Below are 25,319 nucleotides of genomic sequence, written 5' to 3' on the forward strand. Positions count from 1 at the left end.
GCAAGTGGCATCGTGGCAGCTGCACGCTTGACTTTTCTCAGTTCATGGGCAGTTATTTTGCGCCTTGGTTTTTCCACACGCTTCTTGCGACCCTGTTGACTATTTTGAATGAAACGCTTGATTGTTCGATGATCACGCTTCAGAAGCTTTGCAATTTTAAGAGTGCTGCATCCCTCTGCAAGATATCTCACTATTTTGGACTTTTCGGAGCCTGTCAAGTCCTTCTTTTGACCCATTTTGCCAAAGGAAAGGAAGTTGCCTAATAATTATGCACACCTGATATAGGGTGTTGATGTCATTAGACCACACCCCTTCTCATTACAGAGATGCACATCACCTAATATGCTTAATTGGTAGTAGGCTTTCGAGCCTATACAGCTTGGAGTAAGACAACATGCATAAAGAGGATGATGTGGTCAAAATACTCATTTGCCTAATAATTCTGCGCTCCCTATATAGGAGTTCATCCACTTTTACATTGGCGGCATTTTTTCAGCCTGCCACTGGAATGGGAACGGCACACAAAGGGCTGCGCTGGAGAGTTGATTTACATGTTTCAAAGACCACAAAGGGAAAAGGAGGTTAGGAGAACAGGTAAAGCACCCCGGACCCAAGCATCGCTCTGCTGTCACCCATCTATGGATGGCACCCAAGTGTACAATTGTAAAAGAGTTAAGATGCTTTTGAGAGCAGGTACTGTGCTCGTAGGAAGCAACTGTGCTTTTTATTTGGGCTACTTGCAGGCACATGGGGGGCTATTTGTCCTCAATGATTGAGGTAGTGCATATTTCTGTATACTGAGCCTCAAAGCCAAGCTGTCATGTTGCACTGTGCCTCTACTGGTGACAACAGGTAAATGGTCTAGGTAAAAGTCAGGCAACATTCCTCATGTCTGAATCAAAACAAACTAACAAACTGACTTCATAAGCAGTTTTGCACACTGAAATGCGCCAATAAAGAATTAAGAGACCTACAAGGTGCTACTCTCTAAAGATATGTTTTCTTTATGTGTTTTTCAGTTTAACAGTCAAATGTCAGCATGGTGGCTTTCTGCCAGTGAAAATCAGCTGAAGCTGAAAGTCATAATCATATTCATGTTGTACATGCTTCATGGACACCCATCTATGGATAACTAAAATACATCATCATAAGGCATTTAGCCATATTTCTCAGAGTGTTAGGAGATATCAAGGAACCCTTCTGTAAAAAGAGAATTGAGTGCCAAAATGAGTTACTGAGTGTGAAGTATCAAGCAAATGAACTCATGGGCACTCTCTCAATGTTAAAATGACTTTAAACAAAAGCACAGAACCCTTCTTCAGAAACGTTCCCTTCTTTGAAATAGGCAAATCAGCATTTATTTTTATTTTTTAGTAGCAGAGGAGGTCCTTGACAATTTGCCACAACTGGGATCAGGAGGAGGCAAGAGGACTCAACTTGTTTGATGTATGTTTCAAGAAACCAAACACACACTACCTTCTGCACATCAGTGCCATAACATACCATTTTGGAAAAAGAATTCAGAGAGATTGTGAAACCATGGAAAAGTACTTAACCACACTGAGGAAGTTAGCAGGATCTTGTATATGTGATGCGCCGACTGACAAGCATATTAGAGACTAGTTCTGCTGAATTGCAACTGTGAGCCATCATTAATTGATTAAAGTAGCCAAAAGGGTGAAGCACATGAGAAGGTGTGTGGATACTATCAGGAAAGTGCCAACTGTGACAGTGTGTCATCTATTGAAAACCACATGCAAATAGTGGGTAAACACAAAGACAGGGAAGGCTTTAAACACTATATTTAGATTAAAGTGAGGCAATAGATCATATAGCCAAAAGCAAAACTCTGCCAGCAATCAAACCTGTCTATAACAGGTAGTGAAAGACAGGCCATTACAATAACTTCTGTTGGAGTGTTGGTGGCGAAGTACAGAAAAAAAGTGCGAGTGTGATGAGGTGGTAACTTCAATTAGTGTCAAAGGATACCAGTATTACATCTCAAAGTGGATATAGAGGGCACACAATTAAAGTGATGTTTAATTAATGCCCCCACATTACAAACAATCCACAAGAAGTGCACAATGGCAAGTTTAGGGTGAGATTAAAGCAGTGCAAAATCGGCATTAACAAGGTGACCAAGACATCAAAGTGCAGGGGTCCTTCACGCAGTAATGGAATTTTGTGAAAGATTCACTTTGGGGAAGATGTATGTGTCTGTTCATGGCGATCACATCATTGCCTGGCTGATTCAAAAGCAGAATGGAGTGTATTTAGACCCCAATGCAGTCCCCAGAGGAACAGGTGCAGACAACTAAGAAACACTGTGTAGGAAACTGGCTCTCTATATGGCGCACTAAAAAGAAGTATACTGTAGGAAGTTGGCTCTGTATATACTATTTCAAAGTAAGAAATAGTGTGCACAGAGTCCAAGGGTTCCCCTTAGGAGTAAGATAGTGGCAAAAAGAGATAATTCAAATGCTCTATTTTGTGGTAGTGTGGTCGAGCAGTAGGCTTATCAGAGGGTATTGTTAAGCATTTGTTGTACACACACAGGCAATAAATGAGTAACACACACTCAAAGACAATTCCAGGCCAATAGGTTTTTATATTGAAAAATATATTTTCTTAGTTTATTTTAAGAACCACAGGTTCAAGATTTACAAACAATACTTTAAATGAAAGGTATTTCACTCAGGTATCTTAGGAACTTTGAATCATCACAATAGCATGTACAGTTTTGACAAAAATGGCAATAAGCTTTTTTTTTTAAATGGAAACAGTGCAGAAATCAACAGTTCCTGGCGGAGGTAAGTATTTGTTAGGTTCACAGGTAAGTAAAGCACTTACAGGGTTCAAAGTTGGGTTCAAGGCAACCCCAAAGTTACCACACCAGCAGCTCAGGGCCGATCAGGTGCAGAGGTCAAAGTGGTGCCCAAAACACATAGTCTTCAATGGAAATAGGGCTGCCCTGGTTCCAGTCTGCCAGCAGGTAAGTACCCGCGACTTTGGAGGGCAGACCAGGGGGGTTTTGTAGGGCACCGGGGGGGCGCACATGCAGGCCCAGAAAGTACACCCTCAGTTGCACAGGGGCGGCCGGGTGCAGAGTGCAAAAAGGCGTCGGGTTTGCAATAGGATTCAATGGGGAGACCCGGGGGTCTCTTCAGCGATGCAGGCTGGCAAGGGGGGGGTCTCCTCAGGGTAGCCACCACCTGGGCTAGGAAGAGGGCCGCCTGGGGGTCTCTCCTGCACTGGAGTTCGGTTCCTTCAGGTCCTGGGGCTGCGGGTGCAGTGTGTTTTCCAGGCGTTGGGTTCCTTGAAGCAGGCAGTCGCGGTCAGGGGGAGCCTCTGGATTCCCTCTGCATGTGTCGCTGTGGGGGTTCAGGAGGGTCAACTCTGGCTACTCACGGGCTCGCAGTCGCTGAGGAGTCCTCCCTGTGGTGTTAGTTTTCCGCAGGTCGAGCCGGGGGCGTCGGGTGCAGAGTGGAAAGTCTCACGCTTCCGGCGGGAAACGCGTGGTCTTTAAAAGTTGCTTCCTTGTTGCAAAGTTGCAGTCTTTGTGGAACAGGGCCACTGTCCTCGGGAGCTTCTTGGTCCTTTTAGATGCAGGGTAGTCCTCTGAGGCTTCAGAGGTCGCTGGACCCTGGGGGACACGTCGCTGTTGCAGTTTTTCTTGAAGTGGGGAGACAGGCCGGTAGGGCTGGGGCCAAAGCAGTTGGTGTCTCAATCTTCTCTGCAGGGCTTCAGGTCAGCATTCCTTCTTCGTCTTCAGGTTGCAGGAATCTATCTTCCTAGGTTCTGGGGGCCCCTAAATACTCAATTTAGGGGTGTGTTTAGGTCTGGGAGGTTAGTAGCCAATGGCTACCAGCCCGGAGGGTGGCTACACCCTCTTTGTGCCTCCTCCCGGTGGGGAGGGGTGCACATCCCTAATCCTATAGGGGGAATCCTCCATCTGCAAGATGGAGGATTTCTAAAAGTCAGAGTCACCTCAGCTCAGGACACCTTAGGGGTTGTCCTGACTGGCCAGTGACTCCTCCTTGTTTTTTTCATTATCTCCTCCAGCCTTGCCGCCAAAAGTGGGGGCAGTGGCCGGAGGGGCGGGCATCTCCATCAGCTGGGATGCCGCCAGGTGTTACAGTTGCTGCAGGGGGAGGTGAGAAGCACCTCCACCCAGTACCGGCTTTGTTCCTGGCCACAGAGTGACAAAGGCATTCTCCCCATGTGGCCAGCAACATGTCTGGTGTGTGGCAGGCTGGCAAAACTAGTCAGCCCACACTGGAAGTCGGGTATGTTTTCAGGGGACATCTCTAAGATGCCCTCTGGGGGGTATTTTTACAATAAAGTGCACACTGGCATCAGTGTGCATTTATTGCACTGAGAAGTTTGATACCAAACTTCACAGTTTTCAGTGTAGCCATTATGGTGCTGTTGAGTTCGTGTTTGACAGACTCCCAGACCATATACTCTTATGGCTACCCTGCACTTACAATGTCTAAGGTTTTGCTTAGACACTGTAGGGGCATAGTGCTCATGCACCTATGCCCTCACCTGTGGTATAGTGCACCCTGCCTTAGGGCTGTAAGGCCTGCTAGAGGGGTGACTTACCTATGCTACAGGCAGTGTGAGGTTGGCATGGCACCCTGAGAGGAGTGCCATGTCGACTTAGTCATTTTCTCCCCACCAGCACACACAGGCTGGCAAGAGGTGTGTCTGTGCTGAGTGAGGGGTCCCCAGGGTGGCATAAGACATGCTGCAGCCCTTAGAGACCTTCCCTGGCATCAGGGCCCTTGGTACCAGGGGTACCAGTTACAACGGACTTAACTGGGTGCCAGGGTTGTGCCAATTGTGGAGGCAAAGGTACAGTTTAGGGAAAGAACACTGGTGCTGGGGCCTGGTTAGCAGACCTCAGCACACTTTCAAATCATAAGTTGGCATCCGCAAAGGCAAAAAGTCAGGGGGTAAGCATGCCATGGAGGCATTTCCTTACATATACCGTGCAGAGAGTCCAGTGGATCCCAAACTGGTTTACAGAGGCCGAAATTGGGGACAAGTCAGAGAGCTACCAAATGAGGATTTGGGTCGCAAGGGGTCTTAGAGTAAGGGGGAACAGCCAGTTCTTCGGGACCCCGACTGGGCAGCTTGGGTGCAGAGTGGTTAGGGCGGCTGGGCTGGTGGCCAAAAATGCTCCTCGCGGTTAAGGGCCGATAGCTGACAGGCAACATTATAACTGCTGGGCCACTCACAAAGTGGGTCTCAGCGCTGCTGACATGCCTCAACGGCTGCTTGGCCCTGGTGCAGTGGGAATCCGGAATGCACTCTCACTGTTTATGCAGGGAGTTTGGTACCTCAGGAGTTGGTGCTGCACGGCTCCGGTTGGTCCTGGCATCTTCACACTTGGTGGGGAAACCGCTCTGGGCCTCCAAAGCACGAGTACCTTCTCCTGGTTGTCTGTGGCGTCAGTCGGGCTGGGGAGATGCAAGGCGGTGGACCGGACTCTGCTTGTTGGTTCCTGCGTTCTGGAGGGAAGTAGTGCCTCTACTGTAAGGGGGACTGGCGCCGATTTTCAAGGTGCTGGCAGGCTACCAGAGGCTTAGATAGTTCTCCAGCTTGCAGGATGAGTCACTCTGTTGCGACTGTCGAGAGAGTTGCGAGCAGGCAGAGTTTTACACAAAACATTCTTAGCTCTTATGCTGTTCTCACCAGGCAATGACTCTTCTCTGTCCTTCTCCTGATCTGTCGAATCTGAGTTCTTGGGTTCAAAGTTGCCACCTGAAAACTCAATTTGGGGGTATTAAGGGGAGTGCCAGCTAGCAGCCAATGGGTTGCCTACACCCTCTATATGATCACTTCTGGTGGGTAGAGGGCATAACCCTGACCCTAGAATGTTAATTCTGTCCAAAACAAGATGGATCAATTTGAAAAGTGGTGTACACATCAGCTAGTTCCCCTTAGGGGTGGGACTGGCATAATGTGGGCACACCCCCTAGTTTTACTAATTTTCCCACCTGTCTTGCCGCCAGAAGTGGGTGGTCATCTCCGCCATCTGGAGAGACATGGGTTGCATTTCAAAGGCAGCTTCCCGCCCTGAAATGCATACCCTGCATGGAGGAGGTGTCAACACCTCCACCCAGAGAAAACTTTGCTCCTTGACTCCGAGAACGTAGGCTCTCACCTCAGGAGGTCAGAAACATGTCTAAGGCGGCTGAACTGGTTAAGACCAGTCAGTCATCACACTAGCAGTTGGTAGGTTTTTCAGGGGCACCTCTAAGATTCCCTCTGGGTGCATGTATTAATAAATCAATCACTGGAATCAGTGAGGGTTTATTAATATGAGATGTTTCATACCAAATATTCCTATGTTCAGAGAACCTATCATGTAGCTGTGGAACTTGTGCCCAGCACATGTGTTTATAATGGCTTCGCTGTCCACTTACTATGTTTAAGAATCGACAAAGACATCTGCATGAGCAGATATGCCCCTGCTATATGTCCTCAAGTGATATAATGCACCCTGCCTTTGGGCTGGAAGGCCTCTGGTAGGGGTGACTTACAAATATCATATGCAGTAGTAGGAGACATGGCACGCCAGGTCGGGTTTCACTGTTGTCTGCACCAAGACACGCAGTCTGCGATGGCAGCACTGTGTGTTTGGTGAGGGGTCCCTTCAGGTGGCACACTTAGTGCTGCAGCTATTAGGTACCTTCTTTAGTACCCTAGACCCTAGGTACCAGGGGTACCATTTGCTAGGGACTTACAGAGGGTGCCTAGAGGTTGTGCCAACTGTACAATTTTATGGATCAAATCTATTTATTGATATTTTGGGTTAGAGAAAGAAAGGAAAAGAGTACACAGCTATATGCCTACAACCTTACAGGCCGGCAGCATTGGTAACACTCCCTTTCCATACAATCTAATGAGGATTTCGTCATAGTGCTGTTATAGCCATTGTCCCATATGCAAAATTACAAAACAGTCAACAGTCAACAAAAACAACTGGTGGAAATAAAGTAGCTGTTACGTCAAGATTCCCCCTACTTTCCACTCCCACAGACACTCAAGCTAGTTGTCCAGTTCCCTCCAGGACTCAGAAGCCAGACAGGTGGTTCTGGCTGTACTTATGGGCATCACTTGTCTTCTTTCAGCAGACGCAGGGTCTTTAAATATGCAGGGCAAGTAAGTTCATTAAATTCAGCAGACAAAATCTGTATAAAGGGTTCTCATAATGTGGCAACTTCTGCTCGCCTTTCCGTTGCCAGCGATAGCTTCTCCATCGCTAAAATGAACCATAGTTTGTGGAGCCACGATGTGTAGCTCGGAATCTTGTCCATGCCCCACAGAGCTAGTATGGTCTGGTGAGCCACATTGAGGGCAAGGGCAATCTGCCGTCCTCGTAAGGATCAGAGGGGGGGAAGGTGAAAGGGTTAGGTAAACCCAGAAAAGTGTATGTTGGGAATCTGGGAATCTCTGTGTGGAATACTCTATCGATTTCATCTAGGATGATACTCCAATATTGTTTCAGCTTGGGACAGTGCCATAGCAAGTGTATGAGTGTGCCCGTGCTTCCACACCCCCTCCAACAAAGCTCGGTTTTAGTGGGATCCCACATGTGTATTCTTGCGGGGGTGTAGTACCAATATGTTGCTATTTTATATGCTGTTTCGGCACCTGATATGTTGTGAGCTGTGTGGTGTGCCCTGTAGTGAATTCCTTCCCATTCCTCTTCCGTCAGGTCCCTCCCCACCTCAGCCTCCCACCTTTTTTGTCCCTTAGTTTTAGGAAGTGATGTGGCGGTTTGAAGGTGCTTATAGATCTCTGATATCAGCCTCTTGTCATCTTTTTGATCAATAACCACTTCTCGAATGCTGTGAGTGTTCTCGCTACTAGAGGCTTGACCGTTGGCTGAACACCCAGTGTCTAACCTGGTAATTTGTCAACCTATCAGCCTCTGTGAGCCCATATGCTTCTTTTAGGCAGTCAAAGGGTATTATGCCGTCCTTGTCGAATAAGCTCCCCGTCCTCTTGCATCCCCCATCATGCCATCGCTGAAAGCCCTCAGATTTCAGGCCGGGGGCGAAGTTGGGATTCGCGCAAATCGGAGTCATAGGGGAGGGAAAGGTCGTTAGACCGTTTCTGGTTGCCACCGAGTCCCAGACCCGGAAAGTCGTGCTAGTGATAGGGGAAGAGTATAACCCTACAGCTCTGTGTCTACGCTGCAGCCAGGGCTCCTTCCATATATGAGAGCCCGTGACAGCTTCGTCCATGAAACACCAGTGTTTCTCAGTGAGTGGACGGCTCCACTCCAGCAAGAAACGCAACTGAGACGCCTGATAGTATTTCAAGAGGCACAGGACCGCCAGCCCCCCCTCTATCTTAGGAAGGTACAGTGTGCAATGCGAAATGCGTGCAGGTTTCTGGTGCCATATAAATTTTAGTAACATCAACTGAAGTGCAGCTATGGTTTTAGGTGGCGGGGCAAGGGAGAATGCTTGGAATAGGTAGAGTATGCGCAGTAGGATTGTCATTTTTATTGCAGCAATTCTGCCTAACCAGGGAAGTTTGTTTACCCCAAACCTCCAAGTCCTTTATTACAGCATTGGAGAGGGCAGTGAAATTCTTGTGGGCTGTTTTTGTGGTCGTCATTGCTAGGTCAATGCCAAGGTACGGGAAATGCGAAGATGTCCAAACGAAGGGGAATTTGGAGCGTAATTCCACCTCGTGCGCGGGAGGGACTGACAGGTTAAGAATTTGCGATTTTTGTGCATTCATTTTGAAACCTTAAGTGGAACCAAATGCATGTAAAGCGTCAGTTAGCGCCGGAAGTGAGACCATGGGTTCTGACAGAGTAAGGATCACATCATCTGCATAGAGGTTAATAAGGTGGTAGTCGCCCCCTTATGTAATGCCAGTTATAAGGGGATTTGCCCGCATTCTCTGTGCTAGGGGCTCCATGTAGAGAGGGAAGAGAAGTGGGAAAAGTGGACAGCCCTGTCTCGTTCCTTGCCAAATCTGGAATGGTGAAGACAACGTGCCATTGACTCGAACCGCTGCTTTGGGTTCTTGATAAACACATTTTATTCACTTCAGAAGTATCGGTCCAACCCCGAAGTGCTCCAACACCTGGAAGAGATAGGGCCAGTGCACCCTATCAAACGCCTTCTCCGTGTCAATAGTCAGGAGGAATGCCTCTCTGCACGATCTGTGCGTTTTGTCTATAAGATGTAAAAGTCGCTTTGTATTGTCTCCACACTGACGGTGAGGTATGAAACCTGCCTGATTCGGGTCGACCAACCCGGGCATGTAGAGGTTGAGGCATTGTGCAAAGATGCCAGTGAACAGCTTGGCATCTATGTTTAGAAGGGAAATGGGCCGATACGAGCCGCACTCCTCCGGGTCCTTTCCTAGCTTGTGAATTACAGTGATAATCGCATCTAGCATGCTGGGAGCGAAATTGTTGGTCTCTGTAAAAGAGTTAAAGAGTCGTGTGAGTGTTAGGGCCAGCTCAGGGCAAAACGTTTTATAAAAAAAAAAAAAAAAAAAAAAAAAAAAAAAAAAAAGGGGGGTGTAGCCATCCGGACCTGGCGACATCCCTGTCTTGTGGCCAAAATCACTTCCTTTATCTGGATTGGTTTGTCGAAGGAGAGCTGCATCGCTCTCTAAGAGTGGAGTGATTGTGCAATCAGTGAGGTATGCAGAGGGATCTGGGGTGATAGTGGTGTCTGTCGCCTATAACTCTGTAAAATTCGGAGAACACTTCTGCAATTTGCATGTCAGTGCACGCCTCTCCCCGAGAGGAGGAGCGTACCATCTTGATGGTGTTAGCATGAGATGTGTCCTTAGTTTATGGGCAAGAAGCTCCCCGCAACGGATGCCCCCAATGTAATATTTATGTTTGAGCCACGCTATAGCGTATTCGGCCCGATCCCAGTCTAATCGTTTCAGTTGGAGGCAGGTTTTCTCCAATTCCCTCCAAACTCTTGGGGCTCCCGTGTGCTTGTGGGAATGCTCCGGTGCAGCCACCCTCTGCTCTAATGACGCCCTTTGTTCTCTCCGGGCCTTGTTTTCCATTGTCGAGAGAGAAATCACCTCTCTGCGTACTACTGCTTCCCAGAGTGCCGATAAAGAGATATGCCCATCATCATTTCCGCTAAGGTAATCTGTGATCATGCGTCTCAACGAGTCTACCACACTCTGTATCTGCAGGAGCGTGTCCCGAAAACGGCAGCCAGGACCCCGAGTGCCGTTGAGATTAAATCAGGCCATTAAAGTTAAAGGGGCATGGTCTGCCAGAGCACGGGGCTCTATTGTGGTCTCCTGAACACGGGCTCGGAACTCAGAAGAGGACAGAAAATAGTCTATGCGTGTAAAAGTCTTTGTGACAGCCAAGTAAAACGTAAATTCTCGAAGGTTTGGATGAGCCTTCCGCCAGATATCATCTAAGTCAGCCGGCAGCAGGCGATGGCTATGGGCTGACGCCGGCAGCAAAGCTGTTCAGAACAAATTGTCTCTCAAGAGCTCTCTCCAGAAACGATGGTCCCGGCGGTCGTCGTTTGTTCCTTTTGCCTCCATCCAGTACGGCTCTCTGGGGGCTTTCCCCCCCCCCCCCACTCATCCTGTTCTGTGGACCCGGTCCAGCATGATCTCCTGCTTACTCTCTGGGCCCAGAAGCGAGCGAAACAAAGCTGTAGCATACTCTCTGATGTCATCCCCTTCAGCCCCATTAGGGGCCCCTCTAATTCGTATGTTGTGGCAAAGGGAGCGATTTTCCAGATCCTCAGTCGCGATCTGCAGTTGCTCCTGCCATTCGCGCAAGCGAATGATCTCTTGTTGTAGTTGTTCGACTTCGTCTCCTCTGGATATGTCATTATCCTCAATACCTGAAACTCCTTCCCCCAATGAGGTGAGATCAGCGCGCAACTCGTGCCATCTCCTGGGAAAGATCCCTCCGCAGATCCTGAAGCTCCGTCTTCAGGGAGTTTAATAAGGAGGTGAGAAATCCTTTTTTAACTGGTGCTGCCCATCATCCTCCACATCTCCCTTGTCTGAAAGCCCCTGTGCCTGGGTGGGAGGGTCAGCGTGTTTGCACTGCGTGGATGGGATCTGGTCAGCATCTCCCGGACCGACTGATCCCTGTTCGATTTGGAGGCAACTGCCCGCCGCCACCTGTAGGGGGGATTCTTATACCAGCTCTCGTGGGAAGGCAACCCCCTCTGTCGCGCTCTAAGGCTGCGCACCACCACGGGCCGATCAACACCACCAAGCAGTCGCCTCCTGCCACGCTGCGCACCTGGTCCACTGGCAGCAAGTATTTCAAGGTAGGTGTGTGTGTGTGTAGGTGTGTAGGTGTGTGTGTGTAGGTGTGTAGGTGTGTAGGTGTGTGTGTGTGTGTGTGTGTGTGTGTGTGTGTCTGATGCCAGCTGTTAGAAATCAGGTCTATAGCTGGCAGATATATACACCCTGTCCAAGTAGGGACCACAATCCTAGTCAGGACAAAGTCAATGACACAACATAAATTAGTCTGTGCTCACGCGCTGGTGCAGAGCAGGCAGGCCTAAATTAGAAGGCAATGTGTAAAGTACTTGGGCGAAACACACACCATAACCTCAGGAAGTACACCACAAGAAGAGAATCCACATGGATTCAGAAAAATAAAGGTTGTTTACAACGTTAATTTAAATTCAACACAGTATATGTCCAACTCATAAATAGTGAGATATTTGCTTTTGCAGACTCAAAAATGAAGCAAGGTTGATAGCTAAGTGCAGAGATCAAAGTGGTGGTGTCAGGGGCTACTTAGCACGGGTGTGCGATGCTTTTATGGACTCCAATACTGTCCGGGTTGTGCTCCTCTTGAGGAGTGTTGTGCGGCTAAACTCAGCAAGGCCGTGCGGGTTGACTGACAGCTCACTGAGCGGCACGGTTGGGAAAAGCTGCTAGGGTTGACTGAAAGTAGTGAGCAGGAAAAGGAAAGCAGAGCCGCTCCGGATGGTTCACAGATGTAAGCGGCAAAGTTTAGCAAAGCTCACAAGTCGTGGTTCTTCCCCAATCCCTAAGCTAACTACCACACTTACCTTGATTAGGTTCACTATTTCGCATTCCACTTACTTAGTACATGGTTTGGCTCCCCCATAGGCCCTGTACATTTTAAGCTATTTCTGCTTGTTATTTGGTGTATATATTGTGTAGATATCTCCAATGGGAGATATACCAATGCTTGTCTAGAAGTTAGTGCTGTAATAAAGAATCCTTTATTTATGCAACACTTGTGTGGTTCTTTCTTCTCAGAGAGTTACTGTCTGACTATTATGGTATTGCAAGTGCTTTAAATTCCTCTTAGATGAGCTTCAGCTACCCCTAGAGAGCTTTTGCTATCTGGACACCTAAACACTATCACTAAGAGTTGCCTGGACTCAGTATAGAGTGCCATACCACAGGTTTGCACCATAAACTGAGCCAGCCTCCTACAAGACCACCCTAAGGATGCAGGTCTAACACCAACCCAAAAGGGTTAGGTGCAGCGTTGATCCAACTTGATGATAGCGGTGAGCAGGCAACAGCATTTTCGTTCAGAGGTTTGAGAGACAGATTTTAATTATTCCAGACTTAGTTAATTCGGTCATTAATACATTTAATAATTTTCTGTAGGGGGAAAGATTCATGGTGAGGATGACCAGAAGCCAATGAAGGAGATCTTTTAGAAAAAAGGACCTGAGGATGTGTCAGCACACAGCAGGATAGGGGTTGCTGGACTTAGAGTGCACCTTTAGGGTCCATTAGATACCTGGAGTTAAGAATTGTGCAGCAGACTACTGGACACAACTGGTGTCTGTGGAGCACTACGATTCGCAGCCTGACTACATAAGTTTTAAATGATTTTGGATGGTGAGAGATGAATTGGCTGTAAAGAAAGATTTGGATTTTAGAGAGACATGACTGAGTCAACTAAAGTCTTTAAGGAAACAAATCACATAAAAATCTCATGTGTAGTACCTGGGGGTGCTAAAAACAAATTAAATAATAATGTTTGACTTCTGGAGACCCTGTCTCGATACTAAAGCCGAGAATGAGGTGAGGAACTGTGGTAAGAGCAACAATGCTCTTAAGACATGTAACTAACCCATGCAATGCAGTGTGATGCCAAAGGCTCTTTGGAATGAAATATCTTTGGACTTGGTAGGACCAAAAGCAGGGGAAGTAGATTTCTCATGCATCCTCATTGTTGTGAATTAATTTTCGAGATGTATAATGTACTTTAACATCAAGTGAGAGCGTGATTGTCGGGAAATCTGAAGCTAACACCCCTCCCCCCATCACACTGACCGGGCTAAGCCCCTGATATTACCCCTAGATAATAGAGTGCAGTTTTGATCCAAGGAAATTAAGGCTTACTTTAGTGTGTGTGGCACTGTGCATAAAATGGTGGTTCATTGTGCCCTTCTTCCCTTAATTGTTTTCTAGTTACCCTATTAGTTACATTCTCACTTAGGGCCATATGTACGAACACATTTTCCCATTGACACGGAATGGGAAAAACCCTTTGCTACATCTCGCCCTTAGTGCATTTAAGATACTGGATGAGGTGGTCTCACCCAAGTAATGTGGCATGCTTCAACATCGGCCACCTCACCTCACCCTGGCAGGGTAGTACTACTAGGGTGGACTCGACATCAAGAGATTGTTGAGACTGTCAATTATAGCTGTCAGTTATTCCAGGTGGTGGCAGAAGTAATTTCTGATGTTTACCTACCTTGAAACTGTTTTCTGCGCTCCCATAATGATTGCTCTACTTACCAGCAGAGGATGATCCATTGACGGTTTGCGGCATTAGGTTAACTCTCATCTTGGACACAACAACTTCTTTGGAGGCCTGACACATCATGAAAAGTGGCATTACATGCCACTGCTGCAGCATTAGAAACATTTTTATATACGTACAGATACAGATATCAGACCATTTATGCCTGGCACCAGTGTGAGGTGGTGGAGTTTGCTTGTCTTGCTAATGCACAGTTCACATCAGACCTTTGAACGTTGTGCTCTTTCCTTGTTTTTGTGGCTACTTCTGTTTGCTATTTTTAGGATCGAGCCTGCGTTGCATGTGCTCGCGCATGCGTTTCACAGCGAGACTCTTTTGTATTTAGAAAAGAGCTCGGAGCCCTGTCAACTTCACGTCAGTGTTTTTTATTGGTTGGTGGGCTTCCCTAATAAAATCTGCTTGCTTTCATTAGTCGAAGGCACGCATATGTCATGCCTTTTCCGGTGGCTAGCCCTCCTCCAGCGCAGCGACCAAGTACAGAAAACATGCGAGGCTCGCTGTTTTCCATCGGGCTCGTGGACTTTTTTTTCTCTAATTTACGAGCCCGATCTCGCTTGGCAGAAGTCGAGCGCTTTACATACTTGATTTCACTTTTTCGGGTTATGTACATAAATGCACTTTTGCCCGATAGGTGAAAAGTCGGATTAGGAGTTTACAACGTGACCAGCTCTAACATGAGAAAATGCGAGACCCGATGCATTGTAAATGCTTGTTTAAATTTGTTTTCGTCTTCTTGTTTGTTTCTTCCTATAGTGATATCTACCTTTTTAAGCTCCGCATTATTTTTAGAATGTCCTTTTGACCATGAAATGTGAGTGAAAGATTTCACTATTTTGAAGTACTATAATGAATCCATGGATTTGTCAAGCATTCGTGTCTCACACTTCTTGGCTACCCTTGTTCCCCATTTGGGTTGTTTTCTTTGCCACAGCACTGTTATGTCAGTGGTGGCTGCTTAGGTGTCAGGGAAGATGTGAGTTAACTAGCGTTATCAGGCTGTATTTATTCTCGTTTGTGAATCACACGCTTCTTTGAGTGATCTGTTAGGTTAACATACACTTAACTTCCTAGTCTTTACCATCTGAAAGCCTTTTCTGCTACTTCATAGTGTGATGAGCCTGATAGTCTATTCAACGGCATTGACTGTCAAAGATCCTATGATGAGAAAAGAAAAGTTCCTTCACCTTTGACTTTTCTCCGATATTGGCCAACCACAATGCTCAGCACAACTGTGAGATCCCAGAATGAAAGAATGGAGCACTACCGTCACAAGTAAGTAACTTCTTAATTGACATTCTTATTTATAATTTATAGTAACCTTTATTGAAGTTATAAACAAACCTCCTTTAAGCTCAACAGTGGCTTTAGACTAGTAACTAATGTGAAGCCAGGATCCTGAGGTTCTGTCAGAATGCAGTGAAACAACCAACAGAACAAGGCCTGGTAGTATACTGTTGCTGTTGGCTACCTTGAATGAGCAGTGTCAGATGTTAGCCTTAGTGAGATGCTATTTATCAGGCTCAACTAACATTATTGACTTTACTTTTTTCTTTAATGGAATTCACAAAACTTAACAATGCCAACTAGATTTCACTAGTGACCTTTATATCTGAATTGGCAATTTTTTTCACACAAATATTAATTAAAATTCTCATGATGGAGAATTTACCCTTATAGTCATATTAATCCAATAATACAAGTTAATAATACTCACCAAGGCTCCAGCTGCATACAGCATTGCTTGATCACTCAAAAAGTCTTTTTTTGCTGTATGATAGCAGCTGTATGCCAATTCATAATGCTGAACCAAGAAACATAAATCTGCCATTTTTCGTATTTGAAGCTCTGGCGCTTCTGGGGGATACCTGATGAATAAATGCAAATAAAACTTATGATCTGTAATTAACATATCCATGCTGTTAACATTCTCATTCACTCATCATTGAGTAGCCAATGTCATTTGAGATGAAAGTAGCAAATGGATCAGGATTCTAAAGTGCTTAATTCTGTTCTTTTACATTGAGAAAGAGACTGTACATTTTACAGAGTTCATATCTTGTCAAACTCTCAAGCCTAAATTGTCTCAGTCTGCACATGAAGTTGAACTTAGATGCTCAGAAATTCAATTTTATTCACCTAAACTGCCAATCCTGATTCACAAGATTGGCAGTTTGACATTTAGAAGAGGAAAGTTCATTAAAGAATGCAGAAACCCTGCTTTAACATGCACCTAACTTTGAAAGTAGAACATGATCCAATCTGCAAGTTGTGGATTTTCTTTTTATAGTTTTCAAAAACAGTAAAATAAGGAAACGAACGCTACTTGCAGCATCCACAGCAGTTCTTTCGAAAGTTACATTTTGAAAAGCATCAAGCATGCAACACCTGTGGGCTCAAAAGCAATAAACCAGCAATTCAAGTAAAGAGGAATTCCTCACTACAACCATCCCCACAATGACCACACCACTGTATGTCCAATCAGCCAAGCAAACAGAGTGTTAAAGGGTTTTCAACCTGAGGGTCAGCTCTAAACAGACACTTCTAACATGTCGGTGGTAGCACCTGGTCGCAGACATTCACACTCACCCGCCACAAGCCCCAAGTCATATTCTCCTATACAGGGACCTAATATATATTTTTTTAATTTGTGTGGACATCTCCTGCTCTTATATGTGACCTTCTCTACAGCCATGTACATACCACCTGCCCACTTTCCATTCATGCAATGTGGGGACCTCTCTTGTTCCTCAGTATTTAGCCACAGCCCTTTTCACAACTATCAGGCCCAGGTTACAGAACAGGGTTGGAGTCCTCTGGACATCTATATCCTAGGGATTCCCAGGACAACGTATTTTGGGTCAATTGGGACCTTCATCGCCAGAACATCATGGAGTTCTTGAACAATCTCCGACCAACAGGCCTGAATGAAAGGGAGGCCCCAAAGCATGTGGAAGAAATCACCACTAGTCTCCATACATCTCAGATATTCCAAGGATGCTGCCCTTCCCATCCTATGCAGCCTTGCACAACCATAATACACGCAATTGGGTATTTTAAATTGCACAAGTCGGAGTCTTGAATTTATTGCCACTTCCCAGTGACGCATCAAAGTCGCCACTCAATCAGTGTTGTCAGTCTCCCCCAAATCCACTACCCATCATTCTTGCAATGTGCCAGTGTGTCAGGAACATTACTGTTGATGGTTTTAAAAGTGTGCAGTATGGCCTTACTGCCAAGCTCAACCACGAGTACCCGTTCCTCCTTCAGGGCGTATTCAGACAACTCAACCACATATAACCCCTCAGTCATCCAGGCATGCCTAAGTGGCACAAATTTCAAGTATTCATTGTTTTTTAGATGATATTCCTGCCTCAAAGAGTTTCACCAGCAACCTCAGCATGCTCTCTCCCACAGTGGTGTTTCCTTTCTTCGAAGAAGTGTTTTTGAATCACGAGATCGAGTGATTCCTCCTCTTTGGTTCCACTGCGCATGGGCATCAACTCCATTGACAGTAATATACAAATCTTTTCCATTTGTTTGCATAGCACTGTCTAGAAGTAGGTTTTCTTGCTTGTTTAATAACTTCCATACATTCTGACGGGAGTTGTAAATATCCAAACTCTGACCTCAGGAGCCAAATTGCTAGATTGAGTGTGTTGGGATTTGGGTGCCTGATTTGGCCTCTGTTTTGTGTCAACAGATCTGGTCTGGCTGGGAATTTGGAGTGTGGTTCTACTGACAGGTCTAATAATGTTGTGTACCACGGTTGACGTGCCCATGTTGGTGCTAGGAGTATCATGTTGAGTGAAGTTTAACGCAACTTGTTGACTAGAAACGGAAGGAGTGGGAAAGGGGGAAAAGCGTAAGCAAATATCCTTGAACAATTGATCCATAGAGCAATGCCCTTGGATAGGGGATGTGGGTGTCTGGATGTGAAGTTTTGGCATTTTGTGTTTTCGCTTGTGCCAAACAGATCTATGTCTGGCGTTCCCCATTGTTGAAAGTATTTTTGAAGTACTTGAGGATGAATCTCCCATTGATGTGTTTGTTGGTGATTTCTGCTGAGGATATCCGCTAATTGATTGTCTATCCCTGGAATGTATTGTGCTAACAGGTGAATTTGGTTGTGGATTGCCCATATCCAAATTTTCTGGGCTAGATGAGAGTTGGGATGAATGTGTTCCTCCCTGTTTGTTTAGGCAATACATGGTTGTCATGTTGTCTGTTTTGATAAGGAAATTCTTCTGTGTGAGAAGAGGTTGAAAAGCTTTGAGTGCTAGGAAGACAGCTAACAACTCCAAGTGATTTATATGTAGCTGTTTGTGTTTGGCATCCCATTGCCCTTGAATGTTGGGATTGTTTAGGTGAGCTCCCCAACCAATCATTGATGTATCCGTTGTAATTATGGTCTGAGGCACACAGGGTCTTGAAATGGCCACCCTTTGCTTAGATTTGTGGAATTCCACCACTGAAGGGACATGCATGTTTGGCGGTCTATCAACACTAGATCTTGATGTTGACCGTGTGCCTGTGACCATTGCTGTGCAAGGCACTGTTGTAAGGGTCACATGTTTAGTCTTGCGTGTGGAACAATTGCAATACATGATGCCATCATCCCTAAAATCTTCATGACAAATCTGACAGTGTATGGTTGATTTGTTTGTATTTGTGTGATTACATTTTGGAATGCTTGTATACTTTGTGTATTTGGACAAGCTAGCGCTTGCTGAGTATTCAGTATTGCACAGAAATATTGTTGTATTTGTGCCGGTTGAAGGTGTCATTTTTGGTAGTTTACTGAGAACCCTAGTGTGTTCATGGTTTGTATCACATAATGCGTATGATTTTGGCATTGCGTATGACTGTGATTTTATTAGCCAATCGTCTACATATGGAAAGACATGTATATGTTGTCTTCTTCCGTAGGCTGCAACTACCGCTAGGCACTTTGTGAATACCCTTGGAGCTGTTGTTATTCCGAAGGGCAACACTTTGAACTGATAGTGCTTTCCTTGAATGACAAACCTGAGATATTTTCTGTGTGCAGGATGGATGGGTATATGAAAATACACATCTTTGAGATCTAATGCTGTCATGAAATCGTGTTTTTGGAGTAATGGGATAACAGCCTGTAGAGTTACAATGTGAAAATGTTCTGACAAGATGTAAAGATTGAGGGTCCTGAGATCTAATACTGGCCTGAGGATGCCATCTTTTTGGGGAATTAGGAAATACAGTGAGTAAACTCCTGTCCCTAATTGAGATTGTGGTACCAACTCTATTGGTTGTTTGAGTAGTAGAGAGTGGACTTCTTCTCGTAACAGACTGATGTGTTCTGTGGATAGTTTGTGTGACCTTGGTGGTATATTTGGAGGAGTGTGTATCAATTCTAGGCAATAACCATTGCGGATAATTGATAGTACCCAAATGACTGTGGTAATGTTTTACCAATTTGTGTGGAACTGTTGTAGTCTTACCCCCACAGGAGAGGTGTGGAGTGGAAGGGAACGAGAAAAGTCATTGTTTAGAGTGCTGTGGAGATTGCTTAGAGGTCTGAAATTTCCCTCTATTTCTGGGGTACTGTCCTCTATATGTGCCCCTAAAACCACCTCGTTGGTATTGCTGTTGGTAGGTTGGTTTTCCCTGTGATGTGGATGCCTCTGTTTGTGGTCTGAACCCACCTCGAAACTGAGGTTTCCGAAAGGATCCCCTGTATGGTGTGGAGTGGAGTGCGCCCATTGTTTTTGCCGTGTCTGAATCCTTTCTTAATTTTTCTATGGATGTGTCAACTTCTGGCCCAAAAAGATGTTTTTTATCGAATGGCATATTTAACACAGCCTGCTGTATTTCGGGTTTAAAACCAGAAGATCTGAGCCATGCATGCCTGTGTATTGTGACTGCAGTATTGACACTTCTAGCATTGGTGTCTGCTGCAGCTAGGGCAGATCGAATTTGATTGTTAGTAATGGCTTGCCCTTCTTCCACTACTTATTGTGCTCTCTTTTGGTGTTCTTTGGGGAGATGCTGGATTATGTCTTGCATCTCGTCCCAATGGGCTCTGTCACAGCGAGCTAACAGTGCTTGTGAGTTGGCTATCCTCCACTGATTTCCTGCCTGGGATGCAACCTGTTTCCCTGCAGCATCAAATTTCCTGCTCTCCTTATCAGATGGGGGCGCATCTCCTGATGACTGACTGTTTGCTCTCTTTCTGGCAACACTAGCGACCACAGAATCTGGAGGTACCTGATGGGTGATGTAATCAGGATCAGAGGGTGGTGGTTTATATTTTCGCTCGATCCTGGGTGTTATTATACGTGCCTTAACTGTGTGTTTTAACATGCCTGGGAGCATGGGAAGGCATTGATATTTAGAGTGTGTGGAGGATAGGGTGTTAAACAGGAAATCCTATTCTAGGGGTTCTGTATGCATGGTGACCCCATGGTATGCTGCAGCCCTAGCTATAAATTGATTGTACACAGTGCTATCCTCAGGTGGTGAAGGTTTAGAGGGATAGCTGTCGGGGTCATTACTAGGAATGGGATCTGGATCATAAAGATCCCATGGATCACATTGTCCTATTGCGAGTCAAAAGAGTGAGTGGGTGACTCCACTGGTGTAGGACTAGTAGGAGGAGAGGTAAGTAGGTGTGGAGAGTGAGGAGGAGAATGAGGAGGAGAAGATTGAGGAGGTGGTGGTTTCTCCTTCTGCTTTGGCACTTTTGCTGATGGCTGCATAGTGTCCAATTCCTCCTGAAAGGCTAGCTTTCTTTTTGGTTTTAGAGGAGGTATTGTCTGAAATGTGCCTGTTTCCTTATGGATGTGGATCCTGGACTGCCTTTCATCCATAACCTCAAGTATTGGTTGTACTTGATACTCTTCTTCAGAGGTGTTGTGGCTTTCTTTAAGTCTTTTTGACAGCCCATGTTCCTCTGTGTATGCTGGCCTTTTCGGCTCCGAAGCAGGCTTTTTCAGGATCAAAAAAGATGATTCTGTCAACGCTCTCGGCTCCGAAAGTGATTTTCTAATTTTCGACTCCAGAAAATGACGTTTGCTGGAGTCGGACACAGAGCCCTTTGTTGCCTCCAATGTTTTGGGAGGAGTGGCCTTTTTCGGTGCAGAACTGGTAAGTTGGTCACCGGTAGTCTTTTTTCGGGCAGAGCCATGACCTTCCGGCACTGGCGTACCCAAGGCCTTATATTTTTGCTTTTGGGAGGATACAGGGGCAGGTGTACTCACATGTTGTCCTGCTGTGACTGGTCTGTCTTCTTCTGGTTCGGAATATCGAACTGAGACCGCTGTTTGCATGATTTTTTTCCTCCTCCACGTCGAGATGTTCGCTGCCTCTCGACGCCATTTCGAGTCTTAGTGCCATCCTGGCTCGAATAGTCTTTTTGGATCGGAAGGATCGACAGGCCTCACAATTTTCTTCCCGATGATCCGGGGAAAGGCAAAGATTGCAAACCAGATGCTGGTCTGTATACGGGTACTTTGCGTGGAACTGAGGACAGAACCGGAATGGAGTCCAATCCATGAGGCTTCCACGCGGTCGGCCCGAATAGGCCCGAGTTGGGTGTGCGCGCCCCGAAGGGTGAGTAAAGTTGTTTTCTCCGACGGTACCGGTGTGTCGATGGAAGATATAAACCGGATCGATACAATACCGACGAAAAGAGAGTTTTTCAACGTTTTCTGAATCGAAATCTCGGAGCGAGAGGAAACACATCCGAACCCAACGGCAGAAAGAAAACAATCTAACAATGGAGTCGATGCCCATACGCAATGGAACCGAAGAGGAGGAGTCACGTGACTCGAAAACACTTCTTCGAAGAAAAAAAACTTGTAACACTCCGAGCCCAACACTAGATGGCAGAATAATGTACAGCATGTGTATCTGCAGCTACACAGGCCATCGAACATATATTTATGGAAAATGTCACTTACCCAGTGTACATCTGTTCATGGCATGTTCCGCTGCAGATTCACATGCTATGCATAGGTCCTGCCATCTACTGTTGGTCTCGGAGTGTTACAAGTTGTTTTTCTTCGAAGAAGTGTTTTCGAGTTACGGGATCGAGGGACTCCTCCTCTTCAGCTCCACTGTGCATGGGCATAGACTCCATCTTAGATTGTTTTCCCGCAGAGGGTAAGGTAGGAGTGAAAGAGTATAAAGAAAGAGATGTCCATGCAAATGGAATAGAGATGTATATACATATGTACAAGTGAATGTTTTAACTTAAACGGCTCAAGGCTCCTGGGTAGGTGGGAGGGCGCATGTGAATCTGCAGCGGAACATGCCACGAACAGATGTACACTGGGTAAGTGACATTTTCCTTTCAATGGCATGTGTAGCTGCAGATACACATGCTATGCATAGACTACAAATCAGTTTTGCCTCCCATAAGCGGTAGTCAGGCTGTAGGAGTTGAAGTTGTTTGAAATAGTGTTCTTTGTACAGCCTGTCCTACAGTGGCTTGTTGTGTTGCTAACACATCCACACAGTAATGCTTGGTAAATGTATGGGGTGTTGACCAAGTGGCTGCTTTACAGATTTCTGTTATTGGTATATTTCCTAGAAATGCCATTGTTGCTCCTTTTTTCCTGGTGGAATCTGCTTTTGGTGTTACTAATAGCTGCCTTTTAGCTTTTAGGTAACATGTTTGGATGCATTTTACTATCCATCTAGATAGTCCTTGTTTTGAAATAGGATTACCAATATGTGATTTTTGGAACGCCACAAATAACTGTTTGGTTTTCCTAAATGATTTAGTTCCATCAATGTAATACATTATAGCTCTTTTAATGTCCAATGTAAGCAGCGCTCTTTCTGCTACAGAGTCTGGCTGTGGGAAGAAGACTGGGAGTTCCACTGTTTGATATGAAACGGTGATATAATCTTTGGTAGAAATGTTGGGTTTGTTTGAAGTACCACTTTATGTTTGTGTACTTGTATGAAGGGTTGTTCAATAGTGAAAGCTTGGATTTCACTAACTCTCCTTAATGAAGTAATTGCAACGAGGAATGCAACTTTCCATGTTAGGTATTGAATCTGACATGAATGCATAGGTTCAAATGGTGGACCCATGAGTCGTGTGAGTACAATATTGAGATTCCATGAAGGCACTGGGGGTGTTCTTGGTGGTATGATGCGTGTTAGTCCTTCCATGAAGGCTTTGATAACAGGGACTCTAAATAGAGAGGTGTGGTGTATATTTTGCAAATACACTAAAATAGCAGTGAGATGTATTTTGATGGACGAAAAGGCTGAATTAGCTTTTTGCAGATGAAGCAAGTAACCTACAATGTCTTGTATTGGTGCTGAAAGAGGGGCAAGCTGTTTAGATTGATAGTAAAACACAAACTTTTTCCATTTGTTCGCATAACATTGCCTGGTAGTGGGTTTTCTAGCTTGTTTAATTACTTCCATACATTCTGTTGGAAGATGTAGATATCCAAACTCTAAGACTTCAGGAGCCGAATCGCTAGGGTGAGTATTGCTGGATCTGGATGCCTGATCAGTTGTCTGTTTTGTGTTAACAGATCTGGTCTGTTGGGAAGCTGGATGTGTGGTACTACTGACAGATCTAACAGTGTCATGTACCAAGGTTGACGTGCCCACGTTGGTGCTATAAGTATGAGTTTGAGTTTGTTTTGACGCAGTTTGTTGACTAGAAATGGAATGAGCGGGAGAGGGGGAAAAGCGTAAGCAAATATCCCTGACCAGTTGATCCATAGAGCATTGCCCTTGGATAAAGGGTGTGGGAACCTGGATGCAAAGTTTGGGCATTTCGTGTTTTCGCTGGTGGCGAATAGATCTATGTCTGGTGTTCCCCAGTGATGAAAGTATGTCTGAAGCACTTGGGGATGAATTTCCCATGCGTGTTTGTTGATGATCCCGGCTGAGAACATCTGCTAATTGGTTCTGTATACCTGGAATGTATTGTGCTACTATGTGAATTTTGTTGTGTATTGCCCAATGCCAAATCTTTTGTGCTAGAAGGGACAGATGCGATGAGTGGGTCCCTCCTTGTTTGTTTAGGTAATACATTGTAGTCATGTTGCCTGTTTTGATCAGAATGTGTTTGTGAGCGAGAAGAGGTTGAAAGGCTTTGAGTGCTAGGAATACAGCTAGGAATTCTAGGTGATTTATGTGAAGTTGTTTGTGTTCGGTGTCCCATTGTCCTTGAATGTTGAGGTGTGCTCCCCATTATTGATGCATCTGTTGTAAGTGTGGTTTGAGGCACAGGGTCTTGAAAAGGTCGCCCTTTGTTTAAATTTGTGGAATTCCACCACTGAAGCGATATACGTGTTTGGCGGTCTATCAACACTAGATCTTGAAATTGACTGCGTGCCTGTGACCATTGTTTTGCAAGGCACTGTTGTAAGGGCCGCGTGAGTAATCTTGCATTTGAGACAATGGCGATGCATGATGCCATCATGCCCAACAGTTTCATGACAAATTTGACTGTGTACTGTTGTGGAATGTTTGTACTCTTTGTGGACTTGGGCTTGTAAGTGCTGTTTGCATATTTAGTGTGGCTCCTAAATACTGTTGAATTTGTGCAAGTTGCAAGTGGGATTATTTGTAGTTTATAGAGAATACTAGAGTGTGTAGGGTTTGTATTACATAATGTGTATGCTTTTGACACTGTGTATGACTGTTGGATTTTATTAGCCAATCGCCGAGATATGGAAAGACATGGATGTGTTGCCTTCTTAGGTAGGCTGCAACTACTGCAAGGCATTTTGTAAATACTCTGGGAGCTGTTGTTATCCCGAAGGGCAACACTTTGAACTGGTAATGTTTTCCCTGTATTACAAACCGGAGATATTTTCTGTGCGCTGGATGGATGGGTACGTGAAAATACGCATCCTTGTGGTCTAATGTTGCCATGAAATCTTGTTCTTGTAGCAGTGGGACTACATCCTGTAGTGTTACCATGTGAAAGTGTTCTGATAGGATGTAAAGATTGAGAGTTCTGAGATCTAGTATTGGTCTCAAGCTTCCATCTTTTTGGGGAATAAGGAAGTATAGGGCGTAAACCCCTGTTCCAATCTGATGTTGTGGTAAAAGGTCTATGGCTTGTTTGAGTAACAGTGACTGTACTTCTTTTTGCAACATGGAGATGTCTTAGGAGGAGAGTTTGGGTGGTTTTGGAGGTATATCTGGGGGAATTTGTGCTAATTCCATGCAGCAACCATTGCGGATAATAGACAATACCCAGTTGTCTGTTGTAATGGTAACCAATTTTTGTGGAATGTTTGCAGTCTTCCTCCCACAGGTGAAGTGTGATGAGGGAAGCTGTGGAGCGAGTCACTGTTTTGGCTGTGAGGCTTGCTTTGCAGGCTGATATTTTCCCCTACCTCTGGGGAATTGGCCTCTATAAGTTCCTCTAAACCCACCTCGTTGGTATTGAGGCTGGTAAGATGATTTGGATTGTGAAGTGGATGCCTCAGATGTTTGTGCTCTAAAACCACCCCTGTATTGAGGTTTTCGAAATGAACTTCTGTAT

At 45.4% G+C, this 25,319-nt stretch overlaps 1 protein-coding gene across 3 annotated transcripts in view; it reads right to left on the reverse strand.

Annotated features, from left to right (window-relative positions):
- The window catches only part of TRAPPC8 (trafficking protein particle complex subunit 8), a 1,010,076-nt gene that overhangs the window by 669,872 nt on the left and 314,885 nt on the right, over positions 1-25,319 (reverse strand). For all 3 annotated transcript variants that reach the window (XM_069220084.1, XM_069220082.1, XM_069220083.1), the window contains one exon: positions 15,528-15,678. In XM_069220084.1, coding sequence (XP_069076185.1) covers positions 15,528-15,678 — 151 coding nt within the window. The remainder of the gene's footprint in view (positions 1-15,527; positions 15,679-25,319) is intronic.

The sequence above is a fragment of the Pleurodeles waltl genome, chromosome 2_2 (genome assembly GCF_031143425.1).
Source record: "Pleurodeles waltl isolate 20211129_DDA chromosome 2_2, aPleWal1.hap1.20221129, whole genome shotgun sequence".
NCBI lineage: Eukaryota > Metazoa > Chordata > Amphibia > Caudata > Salamandridae > Pleurodeles > Pleurodeles waltl.